The sequence below is a fragment of the Perissodus microlepis genome, chromosome 6, assembly GCF_051167445.1.
Source record: "Perissodus microlepis isolate ML-2025 ecotype Zambia chromosome 6, ASM5116744v1, whole genome shotgun sequence".
Taxonomy (NCBI): domain Eukaryota; kingdom Metazoa; phylum Chordata; class Actinopteri; order Cichliformes; family Cichlidae; genus Perissodus; species Perissodus microlepis.
Genome location: NC_140466.1, coordinates 25417487 through 25435380, shown reverse-complemented (window position 1 = coordinate 25435380; position 17894 = coordinate 25417487). Strand labels below are relative to the sequence as shown.

Below are 17894 nucleotides of genomic sequence, written 5' to 3'. Positions count from 1 at the left end.
GTCGGTAAATTTGCTTCTAACCAACTCGGCTTAATTACACAGCCAAGATGAATTTTCTGGGTCTGTTCGTACTTGAGTGGGGTACATATTTTGTGAAGACTGCACGCTCTATATTACTCAGCCTCTTAGACTCTCATAGAAAATGTGAAGTCCCTATAAACTTAACCCCTAGGATGTTTTATGTTTTCCCTCACAAATCTTCTTTGCACCCCAGTGCTGAAACCTTAGTGGAGGTGCGCTGAAGTGTGAGCTCTTTGAAAGTAGTTGATATGAAACAGTAAAGGGTTTCTCGGATCACGCTCCAGGTTTCATACTTCTCTGGACATCTGTGCATTTTCAACATGTAATCATTATTTTGCTCCTCTCGTCTCCTTCCAGCCAGTAACGTGGGTCTTCACCGTCGGCAGATCGCAGATCTGCTAGATCAGAGCATTCAGATCAGCTCGCAGTGTTTTATTATCGCGGCTGACAACCGCTTCATCCTTCTATGTGGTTTCTGGGACAAGAGCTTCCGGGTCTACTCCACTGACACAGGTATCGTTTCACCACAATAGACCAAATATCCAACTGGCCTAATGTGAATGTATCTAAACTAAAATACCTGTAATCTCTCCAAGATTTTCACACATTTGCTGTTTTTTGACATCAGATCCTCACTGTAATGTTTTTGCTTTAACTAAGCTTCTTGTATATATATATTTTTGGCTGTATGGAAGCTCACAGCATATTTAGATACAAATTAAGCCATATGAAATTTAAATTTAAAATGAATAACACTCCTTTGGCTTTCCTCTAGCACCATCCTCAGGTTGGGCATACTAGTGGTCGGGAAAAGACCAATGAATACAATACTAGTGGTTTTCCTCAAAACTATTAGGTTATGTAACACAATAGAAATACTACTATTAGTTGTTAGAATTCAAGTATTACCTAATAAATAAAACAGCATGCATGTATTTTGCCACTGACCCAGTGATCTGCTTTCATGTAGTTGTGGCAAGTGTCCTACGTTTGGTTGCTATACATTTAGACTCCTTCTTGCCACAGTGGGGCTCTTTTAATTTCCTTTTTAATTCTTTTGCACAAGTTCAAACTTTGTGTGTCGTCAGCAGTGTCAAAGCCTTTTTTTACCACTAAAATGCATTATACAGCACAAAAATGTCTTTTTTAGGTTTCTTTGATTCAGTGTGATTTTTTTTGTTTTTATTTTTTTGCTTCTGCTTTGCTGGTTAACTTACTGTTTTTCCACCTAAAGCCTGAATACTACTTGCATACACGCATCCAATACACTCGCTCTCGTGCACACACAAATGCCATCAGGTCAGGGGTCCTAAATGAAACTGTCTGAAGCTTCATCTCTGTACCCCGCTCCTCAATGCTCCCCCCCCCCCACACCCTCAGCCTCATTCAGTACTCTACACACATCTATACAACGGGCTTGCGATTCAATTTCTACAGGCCAGGCCCTCTGTGTCTTTTGATGGAGGAGGGAGGGAAGGAGGGATGGGAGCACAGAGATAGCTCTATTGTGCGACTGCCACCGGGGTGTGCGACTGGAACGTGAACACAGTTTAATCGCACACGCTCAACAGCTGCCACCGAAGTCCCTAAATCCCCCAGGTTAAAGAACTGAGGGATTTTATCAATTACAAGAATTGATTGGTACACATCCACAAAACCCGTAGCCTCAAACAGTGACACACACACACACACACACACACACAGAGTTTAATTTGTCGGTGTGCACACATGCGTGTGAGCATGAGACTGAGAGTTTAATACGAGGTGCGTGGTAGCCATTATTGCAGCGCCCGTCATTACTTATTTTCAGCGTTTATAAAAATGTCAAACATTTTACATCTTTGATGTCTCTGTTCTTCTTTGAAAGTTTCATAATAATCCTCGTCATTTTCAGCAAGATACAACTTAATTATCCCGCGGGTAGCTATTCTGACACCCAGACAGAAATGTCATGTGCTGCAAACTACCCACTGTTTGACTGCAGAGGTCACACTATGAGGAGCGTAATGAGTATTAGACAGCTAGACAGTGGGGCTGTGGTCTGGAAATCTGACAGCAATTAGCCTCTTTATATATACACACAGAGCGCCCTGGATGTGCACAGGCGCACACACAAAGCTGAAGCAAATATTTATTCTTGTCTGGGAATTAGTAGAAGTCTGATCTTGTGTGGATCAACTAACTGAGCAGACAGATGATCAACAAACGCATGGTGGGAAGTTCAGAAGGACTACTGCAATGCAAAATAACCCCTATCTCCCTTATTGTTGAGATGTTTTAATCTATTTTTAAGTAGTTCATTCCTTTGATGTTTACAGAAGAACGAATTTTGATTTACTAAGAACATCCCTGAACATCCCTTGTGCGCTTTTTGCAGGCAAACTGACCCAGATAGTGTTTGGACATCGGGATGTGGTGACGTGTCTGGCACGCTCAGAGTCGTACATCGGAGGCGACTGCTACGTCCTGTCGGGCTCGCGAGATGCCACCCTGCTGCTGTGGTACTGGAACGGAAAGCATAGCAGCATTGGAGAGAGCCCAGGCAGTAAGTGCACCGTCTGATATGAGAGCATGCACACACACACACACACACACACACGCACACAGCTCTTCACCGAGCTCTTTCTCTCGCAGACAGATGTGACTGTGTGATTTACGGCCTCCCTCTGTAAAGTAACAACTAGTTTCGTCTGACCAGGCTAGGCCTCCTGCATACAGATTGGATTTCGCAGCCCTGTCGCACCAGGAACAGCTTTCGATAATGTGTCTGAGATTGCGTGCGTGTGTGTGTATTTCTGTGAAGCCAGATATGGTGTGTAGTGTGTGTGAGAATCTGTCTTTAATGTGAGTGAAAGTGAGGGCCACTTAGAGACGTTAAATGTGATGTTGGGGGTCGTCGGGCAGCACATGAAAGTTCACCACCATCCGAGGGCCACGGGGTCACGTTAGTCGATAAAAGTGAAAAATGTCATGGGCCTCCCTTACGTTACCATAACATATGGCATTAGCCATGATCAAAGCATGGCGCACACATTGCTCGGTCCTTAGCCCCCTCGGTGCTAATTTGGTCAGCTTAGATTGGCGGACATGTTGATAAGTGATCCATTACAAGTGGGATGAAATTTATGACAAATTGCGATTTGGTTAATAAGCCATATTGGTTTATGATAGTGCAGATGATGGTCATCTAACACATCCATACACGGGATTTTAGAGCAGAAATACACAAGATTTTTTTAAACATATTTAGTGGATAACCAGTGGTTTAAAATACTGCTTTAGCTGCACATTTTCTACAAATAACAAATATATGAATATGTTTCCATGCATGTGCTGTACATGTCCTTGCAAGTGCTTGTGTGTCAGTCTAAACTCCTGGTTACCAAGCTGAAGCTACGGGAACAGACAAAGCAGTCGTCATCTCATCCCATCACCACCACAATGTGATGCTCCATTGCCCCAGACCGCAGAAAGCTCTCCCAGACATGAACTTCTGCTGCACACACACGCGCGCATGCACACACACGCGCGCATGCACACACACGCGCGCATGCACACACACGCGCGCATGCACACATACATGTACTAACAAAATGCATACAGACAGCAGACCTTTCTTTATTCCTCTCCCACAGACACACGTTAAAGCTAAAGCCTGCACACACACACACACATTCCTTTGCATGCATAATGTTCTGTGGGCATCCCACTCACTTCATAAGCTTGACACAAATACATCTGAATGGCTGATATGCACATGCACACAATGACCTATCCCCACTTTGTTCCTGCTGCAGCCACATGTTGTGCACAGCAAAGATTTTACAGACGCTATCGCCATCTGCTGGGCACCTAACAGGAATCATCTGAGTGTGGTATTTACTCAGTAACTACAGTATTTCTGTTATTTCCTCTTGTTTTGAACGCACCATATGAGAGAATAAATGTAGGTAGGTTCACTTCTGCCACTCCTAAGGCCCAAAAATTTATTTCTTTTTAAACACTGAACACAAAGAAACAAAGAAGCTGCCAGTGTAATAATTACATCATAAATTATTTTTAATTAGACTTCATGAACTGGCATTTTATCCACCTCATTTTAAACAAACATATGAAAAGAGATATTAAATCTTATTGAAGTGAGGGATCATGAGACTGTGATCACCGGGGTAGATAGCTTTTGCTCCTCCAAGTATTGAGGTGCATAATCTGAGGGGACGACAAGCTAAGGTGGTGCGTTCACCCTTAAAACCTCTACAGTGCCATGATTGATATAGAAGGAGGAAGAATACTCATCCCTTTATTCCATCTTTCCGAGGAATCTAATGAGACAAACACAGACTGCTTGAAGACGCATAACATATTTCATATTCTGGGCGTGAACTGTTACTCCCTAAGAGATGCTATAGAGCCAATAAATGCAAAACCAGCTGTCCCTACTTCTAAAAAACTCTTAGCTGTTGATCACGTGGCTCATGTGTAAATCCGAGTAGTATCCAAATGCAGTGTGGTTTAATTTGGTTTATATATTTGTATTATGTAATTTGTGCCAAATCTGGCTTTCACCTTTTCATTTTAAGTGCTTTAAATGCTTCCCCAGTTATTTTTCCTGGTCTACATTCATTTATACACCAAACACACTAACACAGTGTCGGCATGCAGATGAACTTTCTTCACTAATGGGTTTAGTTTTCTGCTTTTATAATTGGTCTTTATTTTATTTCATTGTGAATCAAATGAATAAATACAATAAAATAAAACAAAGTTATACAAAAATTAAAATATAGTTCATGACAATACAAAACCAAGTTAAAACAAGGAACAAAATAGAATAAAACGGAGTTAAAAATAGTTATTATCTCAACAGAAACACAGTTGTTTTTTTTTTTTTTTAAATAATTGTTTATTTTAATTTATTTGTAATCTCTTAATAGTTTGAATATAGGGTTGTTACTCAGGGGCACAATCAAGAAGTTCAGATTTGGTATTACAATACAAGCACTTGGCCCACACACACTAACACCTTCTCGTGTTTAATGTACTGTCACATTTGGTCTGTGTTTTTTATTTACTTGTATTTTTGTTAGTTTTTAAAGTGAAAAGTTTCATTTCAGTTACTTTTACATTTCAGTTTGTGTTTTTGTGTCAGTTTGCTTAAATGTTTTTTCCTAATTTTCGTTTTTAGCTTAGAAAACAATTTAAGTATTTTTGTCAAATATGAAGACAAATCTTTTGGGACAACAAAGAATATTTTGTCTTTAGCTACAGCCTCCAAAGTGACCTTGTAGTTGATTCAAAATATCATTTTAACTCCTATATTCATTCAGTTTTAGTTGTAGTTGTTTCCAATTAATTGCTTACAGTGTGCAACAACTTTTCAAAGGAAAGGTCTTAAATGACATTGCATTTGATAACTAAAAGTAAAAGTGAATAACAGGCATGCTCAGTATAATTTACTACATGGGTATGTTGTCTTACACTTTTCCATGTTGCTAAATTGATACTCGATTGCTTTGGCGCGCACAGTTTTGGATAAGTTTTATTAAGCATTCAAGCGTGTGCGAGTGTACTTGTCTTTTTGAGCTGGACTGAAAGCTGAGGTTGCGGAAGACCACCTCTCGATATTTAAAAATGCAGTCCAAAGATGCAACTGTGCGTATGAGCGTATTTATGCCAATGCGTGTGCTTACAGACAGAAGACAGATGGAGAAGTAACAGCCGATTTTGTTTTGTCGCTCACCCTGACAGCTCAAACCAAAACAAAATCACACAAACTTCATAACGCACTCTTTTTTTCCTTCTGGCTCTCATTCTCTCTGTCAAATGCAGAAACATCTGGATCGAGTGAAGGCAGCGAGGGGGAGAAGGTTTTAAACATAAGAGGAGGCCCTTGGTGACAAGTGCTTGAAAGGGAGAGTGAATGAGGGGAGAAGCAGGCTTAAAGACTGTGCAACAAGTCCCAGCGCATCCGTATAAAATAACATGTAAAACACCCTCCAGGGATGATGAAATTAGCAATTTTATTTTTGGTTATTTTTGAAAGCCCACCTCTTTTTTTAAAAAAAGACATTTTTTTTATAGTTTGGAGTGAAAATTTTGGTAGCTTCAGCTGTGACTGCAGTTAGAAGACTAAACCAATCAAGGAGAATTTTAATTTTTTCTTTACCTCCTTCTAGTGGCCATAAAGCAGTACTGCATATGGTAATACCAGGATTGTCTTCGCTTTGTTTGTGTTTTGCCAGCAGACTTTACCACACCGAGGGCCATCCTTACAGGCCACGACTGCGAGGTGACTTGTGCAAGTGTGTGTGCTGAGTTGGGTCTCGTCATCAGTGGCTGCAAAGGTGAGACTGTTTGTCCCTGTAAAAATGTAAGGCTACACTTGTGCTGCTTGCTATTTAAAACTAACAATGCACAGGAGCAGACAAAGGACAAATCTCAGTGGCCACTATATTAGGAACACCTGCAGAGTATGTGAGCTGTGTATGAGCAGATGTTTTTTCAGAGATGATGCACAGACATGTGTGGGGATAACAGCAATTATATAAACAAGATATGAAGGTCATTTTTTTCTAAATAACTGAGGGAAAAGAGAAGATACAAGTATTTCTACTATAGGTGTACAGCTGCACCGAAGATTAAAAGAAAAAGCTAAAAACAAACTTTAAAAAGTCATTTATGCTTAAATCAAGCTGCGGATTAATTTGTTCTAACCTCTCGTCTCATCTGTGTATAGAGGGTCCTTGTCTGATCCATTCCATGAATGGGGACCTGCTGCGGACCCTGGAGGGACCAGAGTGCTGCCTCCGGCCTCGCCTCATCCAGTCCTCCGCCGAGGGACACTGCGTTATCTATTATGACAAGGGACAGTTTTGCCTCTTCAGTGTCAACGGCAAACTGCTGAGGCACATGGAAGTGGAAGACGGCGTCAAGGTGAGGACACGATCACACACATGCGCCTGCACGTGTGCATCTGCACTGCATCAGCATAGAAAGTCCTCTCCCTGATTAAAAGCTCGGTCTTGGTTTTAGATGCGAGCGAGGTAAAGGTCGCTGTGCCTCGGGACAAACTTACAGCCTCACATCTGTTCTTTCCTTTTCACCCGCATTACACTAGAGGAAAGGCCTCTTTTGATCCGGAGCTCTGTTGTCAGGTCGAATTGCGTTGGCGACGCTGGCGGAAAACATTCCAGAGGAGTGGTCAGCTCTGGACACCAACACCATTAACTACCCTCCAGCGCGGGACGACACATTCCCCATTTCCCACATTTCCTCCCTCGTGGCTCGGGTGACATAAGATAGCGACTACTGCCTTTAGTTTCCCGACCCGATGTGTCCGGTTTGGCCTGGGAAATGTAAGCTAGCTCTGACAGGCAGCCGTGTGCCTGTTTCCTATTAAGAAAGCTCTTGTGCCCAGGCTCCTAACCTGCCAACCAGCCCCGCTCCCACACAAAGCCACAAATATACTCAAATACTGACGGAGTGCATTACAATCCCTGTGAAACTAATGCTGGATGCAAAATTCCTTTGTGTCTTTAAGAGAAACTAACAGCGTCCTTCAGACAGTTTTTGAGCTTCACAGTTATTTGGTTTCTTTCTGAAGATGAAACTTGGGAACAGTTGAAGCTACTGGCGGCCTTGTCGGCTCTCCTCTGCTGCTGTAAATTCCAGTTGTGTCAGATGGCATTAGGAGAATCCTAATATCTTGGAGTGAGGCTGTAAGAGTCTCAACTCCCTCCCTTCCGCCTGCCTCACCCTCTCTGCTTCACCCTCCTGGTCTGAGACTCCAACAGTATTTTGTACACTCTGGTACATACCAGAATCAATCTTCTCAGCCCTTGGAGCCTCTGCACAGTAGGGCTCCAGTATAAATAAGTGTTTGTCCTGGCCTGCAGTACACACTCAGAAACGGAGAGGAAGACTGTGAGAGAGAGTGTATGCACTGTGAATTTATAGGGGTCTGGAGTCAGAGGTTAGATGACAGGCTAACAGTCGGCATCCTAGTCTAATAGCAGAATCGGGTGACAGGAGCCATACTGAATGGATTACATTCTTTTAAGTACTAGTATAACTCAGGCAGTGTAACCATTCCAGCAGTTCTTTCGCTGCCTGCGTCCGTGTAACAGGGGGATTAACGGCACCATAAATTAAACTTTTTACCTTCTCCAGCCCCAGAATCCACCCACTGTTCCTTGAAAGAAGTAGGAAATATGGGCATTAAAAGTGCATGTGTTTCTGCTGGAGTCATTTTTTAGTCATCTGAGCCCGGGTAGCCATCTTAGCCCCCACAGAGCCATCGGCCATCTTGTTTGGCCGCCCAGTGGCAAAGGACTGATTTATAATGTCTGTCTGCAGCCTCCTACCTGGCCAGGCTGACATGTCTGCCAGCTCCCCTGCCTCCTGCTGGGCTCCAGTAAGGTCATGGACTCCATTAGTAGATACACAAGTGCATTAATACAGCATAAGAACTGATAAATAGTTCTTTTACTTTTACTGCTGCTCTGTTGAACATTATTATGTTGCTTGTGGTCACAAACTTTTAGGCAACTTGGCTAAACTGCGCCGAGCACTTTGCTCTCTTTCATCTCACTGTACCTGTTATTGTGTTGGTGATGGTTTGGTTGATGGCTCAGACTGAAATGAGCGCTCGTCTTTATCGCCGCTGTCAGATTAACTCTGAATGTTGACACACAAGACAATTGCTGTGGACACAAAGCAGACCCACAGCACACAAATCAACCCGGAGCTGCACTCACTCGTGCGCCGCGATGATGATGATCTAACGTGACAATTAGTTTGGATTGATTCTCAAGGCCAGCTGAGGATCCAGGGCATCACTGCGCAACGCTTTGTGTATCTCTGTGTGGGAGCGCCTTCATATCCAAGTTTGTGCGTGAATGAGAAATAAGCTTTTTCTTTCTCTCTTAACATACAAAACATTTTTGCTTAATTAGGCTGCAGGTCTTGAAGGGTTATTTATGTTTTTTCCTTACCGAATCAAGTTCCTGAAAATGACTCGTTCCAACTTCAAGTTTAGGTTTCAGTTTTCCGTTTAATGCGAGCCCAATTCAACACATATGCGGCTGCTGATTGAAGCGTCTCCCGCTGAATCGCCGCAAAGCATGTCACAAAAACCGCAGAGGACAAAAAGCTCTAAATTAGTGTCATTTGCTGCTTTTAGAACTTAACATTCTGCCTCGTCATTTCATCGGCTACAGTTACTTGCTGATTGATGCTCCCGACTCGTTCAGTTTCAGCTTCCACTATGCGCTGCGCTCTTAATAGACTCCAGCACACGACTTGATTTGTGTACATGTGAATCCCGCGGGACCCGTTCGGCCGCTACAGTTTGCAGGAAAAGCAGATGAGACGAGTAAATCTCCGGGCCTCGCTGTGGGGAGCCATCTTTGTTGCGGGTCGGGGTCTGTGTGCAGAAAAACCCCTCAGGATGGCGGCGCTGACCTGAGATTTTTTTGTCGGATCGCTCGACCTCGCGGTACGAGCTTTGCTTTGACGGTAGAGACAAACTGCCCCCAGATCAGCGGCTTATTCAGAGACAATTTATGCACACGCTACCAAGTTGAAAACCTTTGAGTTTGACCTTTGTGGGACACTTAACAGATGACGCTGGTAAATAATTGATTGTGCATTATGGAAGCAAAGAGTTAAGAAGGAAGTTCTCTGATCATCTTTCACAGGCTGTGCTCCTCAGCCGTGATGGCCAATACCTGCTGACAGGCGGCGATGGAGGCGTAGTATCTGTTTGGCAGGTCCACAACCTCAAACAGCTGTTCACCTATCCAGGCTGTGACGCAGGAATCCGCTCCATGGCCATGTCACATGACCAAAGGTAACGCGCTCAAACAAAAGCACATGCATATATACAACAGTGGCTATATTTATTTGAAGTTTGCTCACTTGGACAAAAACGAACAGTCTCTAGTTTTGATGGTAGTTTCATTTTAATGGAGAGAGACAGAATACTAACCAAAACTTTAGAAAAGACACATCGCATAAGAGTTATAAATTGATTTGCATGTCATTGAGTAAAATAACTATTTGATCTCCAAGCAGAACATGACTCAGTACTTAGTGGAGAACCTCTTGGTGGCAATCACAGCAGTAGGATGTTTCTTGTGGTTGGTCACACGTCTCTTGGGGGTTTCTTTGCTGCTGCTTAGCAGCTCAAAGTTTCAACTCCTTCCAGAGATTTTCTAAAGGACTGAAGTCTGAAAATCAGCTGACTACTTCATGGCCCTGATGTGCTTCTTCTTTAGCCACTCCTTGGTTGTCTTGGCGATATGTTTAGCATTGTCATGCTGGACGACCCATTCACAACCCATCATCAAGTGTTCTGGCTGAGGGAAGGAGATTAAAACATTTTATGGTACATGGCCCCATCCAGTCGTCCCTTAGTACAGTGAAGTAGTTGTTAAGCCCCAAAGCATTATGGGTCCACCTCTGTGCTGAACTGTGAGGATGGTGTTCTTTGGGCTGTACTCCACATGAGTTTTCATATTTCTTCTGTTTTCAAGTAGTTGTCCCCTACTCACCAAGCGTCTTGTAGCCCACGTAGCCTTGTGCAGGTCTACCATCTTGCCCCTGACGTCCTTTGACAGCTCTTTGGTTTCACCCACGGTGGTGGAGAGGTTTTAATGGAAGAAATTGATTCTGTGGACAGGTGTGCTTCATACACATAACTAGTTGAAGGCAGGAGTATGTGTAACTGATGGCTTGATTGTAATTTGTAGGAGCCAGAGTTCTGGTTAGTTTGTAGAGGATCAAATACTTATTTCACTCAATATGATGTATAACTTTTGTGTAACGTCTCTTTCTAGTTTTTGGTTGATTTTCTGTTTCTCTCCATTAAAATTAAAAAAGTTAGAAACTGTGTTTTTGGAAGTGAGCAAACTTACAAAATTAAAATTTCCTCCACTTCAAGAGAGCAGGCAAACCATTAAGCTCACCTTCACGGCCTCATGATGTTCCCTCCTAACATTCCTCAGGTGCATCATAACCGGCATGGCGTCCGGAAGCATCGTCCTCTTCTACAACGACTTCAACAGGTGGCATCACGAGTACCAGACCAGATACTGAGGGTGAAATCAGCAGCGACTTGACTGACAAGAGTTGAGGGGGGGTGGGGGAAATCCAAACTGTTGCAAGTGTGAACTCTTATCAAAAGCACTATTCTGTCTATATCCTGATATCCTGAATGTAACGAAAGAAGGAAAAAAAACCCAACATGTCCTGTTATTGCAAAAGAATCAAACTATTTTTAAAAAGGGCATTGCTATATTTTGTAGATCAGATAGAAAATTTTCATACCAGTCTTAGGGTGGGGGTTACGTTACTTTACGGTTAAAAACAAATCTATTTTTAGCTGTAAGAGTCTATTTTCTTCTCAAAATAAGAAACGAGGGATTTGTGGGAAGTTGGTGAGAATCATTTCTCTGTGACGTAAAAATCCAAATATTTGTGTACTTTAGGGTGAATGATTCTTTTTCTGTAGGTGTGTATGTGGTGAATAAATATGAAGCTGTCATTCATTTTAACATGCTTTTCCTGTTTTGGCAACACAGCACATAGATATAAAGTGTTTGAGTAGATGAAGCACAGGAAGATATTGAAGAGGGAATATACATTTATATAAATAACTATATATAAAATGTTTAAATGTAGTCCTCCATATTTAAAATTTTTACTCCCTCTGTACCTCCGTACTTGCTAAGAGATTACGTTTGTGTGCATGGCTCACTACTCATAAAACATCAGTGCAACCTCTTTGCGTTATTTAATACTTTGAACATCAAAAACATAAAACTTACTCTGTAATGTTAAAATCTGCTTTTAGCTCCTTTTAAGATTTATATCCTTTATGACTGAGTAAGCAGTGAATCTTGTTTTATTTTTCCCCCCTGCTAAAATCAAGAGCTGAGGATTCAGCTCATACCACCTCAGCACAGAGTCCACTTTGAGTCTAGTCTCCAAAGCAGTGAGATGAGCAGTGAAAGCTGGAGCAGCGAGGGGGAGGGACTTACCATTTCCATCTTTTTCCTCTCTTTTCATCACAGAATGAGTGATCGTGTGGCGATGTGATTCAATACTTAAATGCTAATCACACATTCTTTTGATCTTTAGACAGTCGTCCTCTTATATCTTTGATTTTCAGGAAGCATTCCTTTCTTTAAAGTTGCATTTCTGAAATGGTTTGAATCTCCAGCAACACGGGAGCTACTTTTATCTATCAACCAATCCTTTTTTTTTTTTCTTCCAATCAGTTTGGAGTGTTTTTGTGTGATGAGTTCTGACAATAAAATGGAATTTTATAACCTGAATTGTCCTTTGGTGCATCTTTTATAAGGTGTGACTGAGCCCCCCCTAGTGGTAACCCACACATCCAACACAAAAACAAATACTAATTTCAAGTCTTTATTGCTGAACCGCTCTAAAATAGTGGGACATTAAAAGCAACCACTCAGTGCCTCATAAAAACCACTGATACATTTGATCTTCTCATACAGTTTTTGCTTTACAAACTGTTAAAGCATGAAAATCTACTTTGACTACATATACAGTACATAGGAGAAAAATTAGGCCATGTAGCAACTTGAATTTGCAAACAAAGTATTCATGCAGTGAATAGACTGGTGCTAAACCAGCGGAGGATTTGGCTCTGCTGACAACAGCTGTGGAGTTAAGAACGAGGACAAAACAGGTCACTTTATTTGTTTTTATGCTGCAGAGAGTGAGATCTGGTTTTGATGAAGATCTATAAGCTGTTGGCCTGTGATCGAGTCCAAACTCAATAATCATAACAGGATAATCATTCCTTTAAATCCAACAGAACATGTAGTTTTACTCTCACTGGACACTTTTTTAGGTACACCTTACTAGTTGGATATTCACACCTGCAGGCACCAATTTAAGAATCATTAACCTAACACCACTAACTGCATGTCTTTGGACTGTGGGAGGAATCCCCCACAGACACAGAAAGGCCCGGGCCCTTTGGAATCAAACTTGGGACCTTCTTGCTGTGAGGCAACAGTGCTAACCACTGCGCCACCTTCAGTGTAGCTGTTATCGTCTGAAAATGTTTCATTTTACTTTAGTTTTGATGAGTTTCAGTGTTAGTTTTTTAAATTGTTATTGTACAGTATGGAGGGCATATTTTTCTCGTCATTTAAAAAAAAATAAATAATTGGGGTTTTTTAAGCTGTTGAAACTCATCCAGAGTCTCAAACATGTCCATTAATACCACATCAGGCAAGATGTAATAACATTTTTTTAACCAGACTAACAAATACAAAATCTAAAGATCCCTTCTATATAATTTTGTTTAAATTAATTTTCAAAATTTTATTTTAGTTTAGTTAACTATAATAAAACTATAAAGCCCCACACCATTACGCCACCACACGGGGCAGGATGGATCCAGGCCATGTTGTTTACATCGGAAAATCAAGACTCAAACCAGACAAAGTGTCAACTGCAGCAGTTTAACAGGTGTACCTAACAAAGTGGCCATTGAGTGTGCGTAGCTCATGACATAGTGGTGACCGGAGAAATTATACCAGCAAGTATGTTTTTCCTGTACAGTACCAGTCACGTCTGAGAGCCGTTTGTATTGAGAGTTTCGGTTCAATAAAAGTTACCGTGCAGTTCGGTTTAACATCTGTTGGATCTTTCTTCTCTTTACATGTACTCACAGCTGTGGTTCAGCACACTACATACAAATAAAGCGTATGAGTGAAAGTTGCAGTCGTCTACTCAAACAAAGAGACTTTAATGACTCAAATACACGTGTGGAGTACATTACTTTCCTTCAGTAGTGCCTGGACATGCAATGACCTTTAGCTAGTTGTTTTTAGATGTCCATCACACGTCTGTCTCCAGTCCATCATGAAGGGTAGAATTATACTTTGTGTTCACAAAAAAACCAAATTAGATTTTATGCTTCTTTTTCCAAACAGTTCCAGTTACAGGGTGCTGCTGTGAGTAGAAACACTGTAACCAGCACTCTGTTTATAACTAACATTGGCTAATAAATCTAAGGAGTTGAGAAATGATAAAGAGGATAGATGAGCAGAAGAGGAAACTTTTCATCTTAAAACAGCAATTTTTCTAAGACTATTTTTGCAGCATTTCTCACTTTTGGAAGAATTGCAGAACACAATATTTGGGGAACTGCTGCACTAGAGGTCATTTGGATGTTACTGTAGACGTAGCTTCAAAATTGCGTGTGAACAGCCATTTCTTTCAAATTTAGCAGATCTGATGATTCCCAATTTTACACTCAAACACATACGTGGAGCTAAAGCTGTTTAAAACACTGACTCCTTAGCCATGGGCTACTTTGGCAGATATCACCTTTACGTTGTCGACGCAATGCATACAATGCATGAAATTGTCAATTGGCCACTATCATCAGGATGACTTTACTACAGGTAGACAGTCTAGCAAATTTGGGACTTCGATATGGTGAAGTGATTGAAAAACGCATACAGAATTACACACAGTAGCCTCTCTAGGAGTTTGCTATGCGTTTGTACTGAATAACCCTTTAAAAAGGGGCCCCGGGGATTCCAAATGGGAAGCTAAAACACGAAATCTGACTAAGCAGTGTATGAATTCAAAAGACGAACCACTCAGAAGAACGATATTCAGTTCATTCCCTTTCAACATCCTCAATTAATAAATAAAAACATATATACAATCAACAGAGTACAGAAAATGCCTCATATCCTTTGTCTAATAAAATGAGCGGGAAAAGAATATGAGGGGAAAAGGCATGGTCACAGCGGTCACTGGCTCAGTTTGCATCTACCAGGAAATGCTAATTGAGATGTTTCATCCTATGGTTTCTGTTTATGTTTGTGGGGATAAGAGAGTGTTTAGAGCTTCTCCATAAGTTCTTCTGCAGTTAAAGGGATAGGAGAAGGAGGGCAAAAAGGAGAGGGTGGGGTGGTGGATCTAAGAGGTGTGGAAGGAGGAGAGGGAAACAGGGTTGGATGGATAGGTGAGGGGGAGGAAGGCTCACATTTTGTTGGGGATGAGAGAGGGAATAACACAACGGGCTGGATCGGGGAGACAGTGGGTGAGGAAGGCTGAGATGCTGCTTGTTTGGTAGGACGAGCATTTGTGGTCAGCTCGGTCGGAGATGCCGGGGAAGGACGGGAGATGGGTGCAGAGGGAGCTATGCATGCGAGAACAGCAGGAGGACACGAGGGTGAGGTAGACTCTAAAGACGAGCAGGGGGCAGCAGTTGGGGAGGTTTCTATTTGTGGCGGAGAAGAAATGAGCAAAGAGTTGATGGGACAAGTTTCAACAGAGGGTGAAGGAGAAAACTGAAGTGAACTTAAAAGATTAGAGGTGGGCAGGTCAAGCTTAGCAGCTAATGTGTGGCTGTCATTCGGAGAATCGGAGTGGGGAGGTGCAGATTTGGACGTAGTATCAGGCCTAGCAGTTTCTGTTGAAGCCAGCTCGTTAGATTCGGGTACTTTGGCAAATGGTGACGCCGACTGGTCCGGAAGAGCAGATGGGACTTCAGTGCCATGCAACAGGGGCGAACATGGCACCGCTTGTGGCCCTGGACAACAACGGGCCGTGAGCTGAAGGGTCTCCTTATCTAGCGCTGTGTTCTGGAGGAACAAAACAAACCATCAGCTTGACGCGCGTGCATCCAGCAACATCAGTCAGAACAGAAAGAGATACTGCGGGTTGATCTCAGGAAATCATATTCATTTAGCATAAATAATCCTTCTGTGTTTGTTTTTCTTTTTTTCAGAACTACTGACCCAGCTTTTAGTGAGTAAACAAAATGAATGAATAAATAAGCTAATGGAAATAAATGGACACAAAAAAACTGAAAGATGTTCACCAAAAGAAAGTATGCTTTGCACAGAAGACTGACCCAAACGGGAAGAAAACCACATCAAAGTGCTACTCTATGTACAGACGAAGGGCAAATGAGAAAGGGAACTTTTACTTTGTACAGATGCCTAATGGTTCACTTTTACATAAATCAACCAAAATTACACGTACTTGAGACTACTTTTAAGACAAAACTAGTAAATGTAACGTTCCTCACTTGCCCTTTTGCTGAATCTCAGCAGCAGAACAGACGAGGCGTAGCATCGTGTTAGTACATACCATTGCCTTGGAGCTAAATCAGAGGGACGAAAAGCAGGAAGGTGGCGGGGGAGGTGGGGAAGAAGCAAAAAAGGGACAGAGACTAGTCTTACTCACAGCTTCACAAAGAAAAGTCAACACAACAAGCATGACAGCCGGTGGACAGTTGTTCCAGCTCAGTGCTGCTGCGGCGTTTCAAGTCAAACTACTCCAAACCAAAAGGCTCCTTCAGAGGACTGACGTGGAACAAACTGTGAAACCTTCTGTAAAAGGGTTAGTGTCAGCGAGTGCTGCATAACAATCAGAGGACTGAGTGGATTAAATGTGGATTTAGTTTTAAAAGAAAAGCCTGTAATCACTCCAGATTTTTTTTAAATTATTATCACTGTCAACAAATCCCAGTGAAATAACTCAAACTGTTGTTTAAGGTCTGTTGCTGGGTGAGAGATCACTGACTCCCATACCGCACATACCTCAGAGTGAAATGTGGAAGTTAAAGAACTGAGCACAGTTTTCTGAGGAGGAAGTTATAATAGATAAATTGTGACAGAAGAGTTAATAATTGATGATTATTAAATAGCTTGATTTTTAGGTAATAATCTGGACAAACAAATGAAACTGTACAAAATATAAAACTAAATCCTTTGGAAAAAATAAACGGCCAATCGTTTGGCTAAAGGCATTGCTGGAAGTTAAGTGTTCGGATTAATAAAAACACCATTAGGCAGTTTAATAAGAGTACATACAGAGACTGTATATAAACGATGGATATAGTTTGCAGGTGAGTTTTGTTATTGTTTGTTTGTTTGTTTTAATGGCGGATACGGTGGATTATTTCAAAAAGACATCTGCTTGCATAAAAAGCCCCTTCACATACAACGTGACGACGGCTCCACACCGCTCTGCAACTTTGGCTTAGTGTTGAACTTTGACCGTGGCGTGCTGTGACGTACGTTCCAGATCAAACTAGGAAAAAGACTTGCAGGGAGCAGCGCATATTGTATGACCCCAATTCCCCAAAAGTTGGGTTGGTATGTCAAACATAAATTATAATGGAATCATAGAAATCTCATAAGAGAACACAAAAATGTTTAAACTGAGACACTTTGCTCGTTCCGTGAAAAATATTTGTCCATTTTGAATTTTATTCCAGCAACGTGTCTGAAAACAGTTGAGATTGGAGTAACAAAATCCTGGACAAGTAAGTGCTACTAAACAGAAACAGCTAGAGGAACGTTTTAGTTCAGTGATGTGATTGGGACCAGATGATTATGATATACACAACTGTATAACTAATGACGACTTATTCAAGTGGGCCAAACGTATTCTACACTTGTGTTATTCTAAACATGGATGCTATAATTAGTTACCATGCTGGAGCAAAATGTTAATATTCCCTTTTTCTTTTAAACAAATGCATCATTGTCCCTCTCTGCAGCAGCTTTGCTAAAAGAAGTGCTCGTCCATTTAATAAGACATCACTGGGTGTTTTTAAAAAGTTGGATTTGTAGACAACAAAGACATCACAGAACAATCTGGCCCTATTTCTTTAAAATGCGCAAATGGAGTCTTACATCCAAGCCATAAAGACACTTTGAATCCTTCTCTGCAACTACGACTTTGTGCCGGCACACTTCCAAAGCTCTTCCTCAAGGTGGCGCCAGACTATCAAATATGGGAATGACTGCTAAGCAGCCAATCATTGATTTATTAGATCAGCAGTTACAGAAAGTTGACTT

At 41.7% G+C, this 17894-nt stretch overlaps 2 protein-coding genes across 13 annotated transcripts in view; one reads left to right on the top strand and one right to left on the bottom strand.

Moving 5' to 3' along the window:
- Nucleotides 1-12359, top strand: part of lrba (LPS-responsive vesicle trafficking, beach and anchor containing) — a 175428-nt gene extending 163069 nt beyond the window's left edge. For 8 of the 11 annotated variants that reach the window (XM_084931650.1, XM_084931658.1, XM_084931656.1 and 5 more), the window contains 6 exons: nucleotides 379-534; nucleotides 2399-2566; nucleotides 6264-6365; nucleotides 6758-6954; nucleotides 9720-9871; nucleotides 11028-12359. In XM_084931650.1, coding sequence (XP_084787776.1) covers nucleotides 379-534; nucleotides 2399-2566; nucleotides 6264-6365; nucleotides 6758-6954; nucleotides 9720-9871; nucleotides 11028-11118 — 866 coding nt within the window. In that variant the 3' untranslated portion in view covers nucleotides 11119-12359. The remainder of the gene's footprint in view (nucleotides 1-378; nucleotides 535-2398; nucleotides 2567-6263; nucleotides 6366-6757; nucleotides 6955-9719; nucleotides 9872-11027) is intronic. The other 3 variants (XM_084931659.1, XM_084931657.1, XM_084931649.1) reach the window with 1 other exon arrangement.
- An 80-nt stretch (nucleotides 12360-12439) lies between these two features.
- Nucleotides 12440-17894, bottom strand: part of dclk2a (doublecortin-like kinase 2a) — a 46092-nt gene continuing 40637 nt past the window's right edge. For both annotated transcript variants that reach the window (XM_084931661.1, XM_084931662.1), the window contains exon 17: nucleotides 12440-15665. In XM_084931661.1, the coding sequence (XP_084787787.1) occupies nucleotides 14919-15665 (747 nt within the window). In that variant the 3' untranslated portion in view covers nucleotides 12440-14918. The remainder of the gene's footprint in view (nucleotides 15666-17894) is intronic.